This window comes from Homalodisca vitripennis, unplaced genomic scaffold, assembly GCF_021130785.1.
Source record: "Homalodisca vitripennis isolate AUS2020 unplaced genomic scaffold, UT_GWSS_2.1 ScUCBcl_7018;HRSCAF=14518, whole genome shotgun sequence".
Taxonomy (NCBI): Eukaryota; Metazoa; Arthropoda; class Insecta; order Hemiptera; family Cicadellidae; genus Homalodisca; species Homalodisca vitripennis.
The window spans coordinates 5206-8811 of record NW_025783126.1 but is presented as its reverse complement, the minus strand read 5'-3'; the positions used below and the strand labels follow the sequence as shown (position 1 = coordinate 8811).

General features: G+C 37.0%; 1 protein-coding gene across 1 annotated transcript; it reads left to right on the top strand.

Annotated features, from left to right (window-relative positions):
• The first annotated feature begins 1450 nt into the window (after positions 1–1450).
• On the top strand, positions 1451–3372 carry LOC124374023. The gene is made up of 2 exons (XM_046832325.1): positions 1451–2239; positions 2893–3372. Exons 1-2 carry the CDS (start codon positions 1851–1853, stop codon positions 3368–3370), a joined length of 867 nt encoding a protein of 288 aa, XP_046688281.1. The 5' UTR covers positions 1451–1850; the 3' UTR covers positions 3371–3372.
• The last annotated feature ends 234 nt before the right edge of the window (positions 3373–3606 follow it).

The following is a 3606-nucleotide window of genomic DNA, read 5'->3' as shown; positions in this document are numbered from 1 at the left end:
TTAGGAATAATGAAAATAAAGCTTAACATGTTAAGAATATTAATTATGTTAAAAAATTGTATAAACAAATTATTTACACATTTTTGTCATAGCTGTATTTTAACGTTTCACTTACGTAGCAAACTGTTTTTAATAATAATACGAATATTTGTACTATGAAATAATAATAAATAACGATAATTTGAGGATATTATTATTATATAATTAAGTGAACAGTACCAAAACATTTAAAATAAAGAACTATTTGGGGCCTTCAAAGAATCGGATTGTTTAAACTTAACTTATTGTAGCTTTAATGTTTAATTAATAAATGTCCTAACTTTTCTATGTAAGACTAACTTCAACAAAACTTTAATATTAAAAAAAATTTCAATATAACAAAAGAATACAATCTTGTATTAACTGAGAGCTGGGAGAAACACTGCAAAGCACGGTATAGAGCAGGAAGCCAGCGTGTCGTTGCGGACTGAGTGACGTCATGCGCGCCGCCGACACAGTTTCGTCCACCGTATGAGCACACCCTTGTCTCCTTACACCATGATTAATGCCCATATCACCGTTCTTAATGACGCAATCGCCCTTTCCATACCCTCTTCCTTCCATATACCGTATTTTCTGCCTTTATTCGCCATCTGAAATGAACAATATCATATTAGCCTAAAGTGCACCAGTAAAAAAAGTGGTGCAATTTAGGGAAACCGGTGCGGTGCATTTTAGGCAAATCGCCATATTGAAACTAACTACTTCGTGTTTCAGGTTAGGTTGCATATATTAAATCGAACTACATTTCATTTAAAAGCTAAGATTGCCTACTATATAGTGATATAATAAGAATTGTATTCACCCTTCACAGGATCGTGGTACCATAAAGTGAAAATCACCAAAAACAACACGCGCACTGTGAAATAAACGAAAGATTTTTATACGAACGGCAATCAACTCCCTCATTAACCCAAGTGAGTGGCGTGACTTTGTTACTGTTAGAGCTTCACCTTGGTCTCTCGTGGAGCGCTGTATGTCTGTTCATTTTGCCAAAACACCAGAGGTGCATTTTAGGCACAGGTGCAACTTAAGCGCACTTCCCCTAGATTGATTTTGATGAGTCAACAGATTTGTCCGATTCGGCTCAAGTGCTTCTTTTTAAGAGAGGTATAATTATTGATTTAGATCATCATGCTTATTCCATGGAAAGTGACGATACTAAGGCAAAATTCTTTTTCTACTTAAATTAAACTATTTATAAACACAAACTGGATTTAAAGAACCCAAGGGAATAGTTCCATAAGAACATGCGTGGTATCAGGGGTGCCCAGAAGGGGGGGGGCATGGCGCAATTTTGCGCCATCAAAATTTTTTGGGGGGGCATGATTTTTTTTATGTTAACATTTTAAACCATGACGATAACCAGAGAAATGAGAATTATACTCAACAGTTAAGTTAAGAGTACTGATTAATCATTTAACCATATCATCAAGATTCAAGATCGAAATTGCCATAGCTAAATATTATTCCGCCGTTTAAACTAACTCCAGGATCTCCGTGTAAATCCTTAAGAGAAATATTTTATTTGTTTAGGGCGATTAGGTTGGCAGTGGCTCAACTGGCAACACTGTCTTGTCTGCCGTCTGCTGTCTGTCACAGTCACATCACAGCCGTTAGTGATGTACTGATGTGAATGTGAGTCGTGAGTTTTGAGTTTGAGTACCTATTGCAACAGAACAAAACTGTCTCGTTTGAAGAAGCTCGGATACGGACGTTAATGAAGGTTGAATGTGCGTGTATTTGTTATGCGTATGGTATGTCTTATGTTATGTTGTAGATTTGTGATTTGTTCATAACTAAAACTAAAGATGCCTAAGAGAGCAAAAACATTGTACAAATTTAAATGCCTAGAAGTGATGTGCAACACGATCCATCGCAAAGACAAATGGTTGGATCACTGTAAGAAGAAACATAGTTACAAGTTTAAGAACAATTTAAAAATCAATTATAAAGTGGTTGAAATAAAAGTCGACAACGGCCCATGGCAAAAATACGTTCCAGACCCAAGCCCAAGCCAATCTACATCCCTGGATGACATCCCTCATACTTTGACGAGTAAGCCTACCCAAGACCAAGATGAAGATGTTTTTGAGCCAACATCAGAAAGTTTCCAAGATAAATCTACCAGCGAGATCGAGACTGATGCAATTACTCTACCACTACTAGAAGTCACAGACTCTGAACTAGAAACACAAAGGTAGGCCTAACTTTGTAATAACTAACTAATGTAAACCTAAGGGGCAAAAACGGTTTTTACTTAGTCAAAATTTTAATATGTCTAGGCCTAGGCGCAGGGCGCAGGCTGTTATATTGTTTTATAGAGGCAAACACGATTAACACGAATACTAAGCCTTTATGTATCCAACCTACCTAAAAACATAATATCTTGTAAAATGTATGGTATAGCCTAACTTACCCAAGCTTGTATTCTGAGGAGTCAAACCAAAGTCTGATTTGGTTCTGCCGTATTCACTGTTATAGGTATTTTGGTACTGTTCAGCACTCTGTGGAGTTAGGTTAGGTTATAACATAGGCCTAATAGTTATGTACCCAAATAGTTTGACCCAAATACTGAATACAAATATAACCGTGTACAACATTCTTGACGTTCTTCACTGTCTAAATATTGTTGTAGTTCGCCAAAGTCCCGTTAGAGTTCAGAAGCTTCTTGGTTGTTTATCTATCGACGGGTAGAGCATAGAATTGGCGTGCATAGAAGGGTTAATTTTCTTCAGGCATATGTTGGAAGTTATAGGCAATAGGCCTACCATTTTTTGAGAATTTTAAAACCTATTAGCTTAGGGCTTAATAACTTCTCACAGACTAAACAAATTTTGTATATATTTGTAGATCAAACCAAGAACTGGAAGAACAGGAACCTGACAATTTTGGAACAAGTGATGTAGATGAACCAGACTCGGATATTTCATCTAATGAAGATCACAGTGATCCAGCTTCATATGCTAACCTCAAGCTCTCTCCTGAAGACATAAATGTGGCTCTAAATTTGGAAAATCAAGACTTATCATCAATAGAATTTCCTTCAACGGGTGGAAGAAAATTTAATCCTCTGTGGAAAAATTGTATATTGCCCAATAACAGTGTGAAACCTAGGAAGTGGCTAGTGTACAGTAAAAAAAGGACGCTGTATTTTGTTTGCCTTGCACACTATTTGCACTTCCAGCTGAACGGTCTGTATGGGGAACAACCGGCTACAGAGGGTGGACAGAGCATAGAGGAGAAAGAGATTTTTTACTCCACGAGACTTCCAAAAATCATATATCTGCAGAGGTTGCCAGAATTCAATGGATCTCACAAAAGAGAATAGATTCGAGCCTTTTCTCAACAATGTAACAGAGCAGTTGACCAAAACCGAGAAGTCCTGTCAGTTGTCATTGATTGTTGTAGTTACTTGAGTGAGGAAATGATTGCCTTTCGCAAAACGATGTTTTAGAAGGAAAGCTGTTTCAGGGTTATTTAGACTTATAGGAAAATATAGCCCAGATGCGAGAGAGTTTACCTTGAAAAAATTGATAGAGCAAGGGCTGAGAATGTAAGACTGGG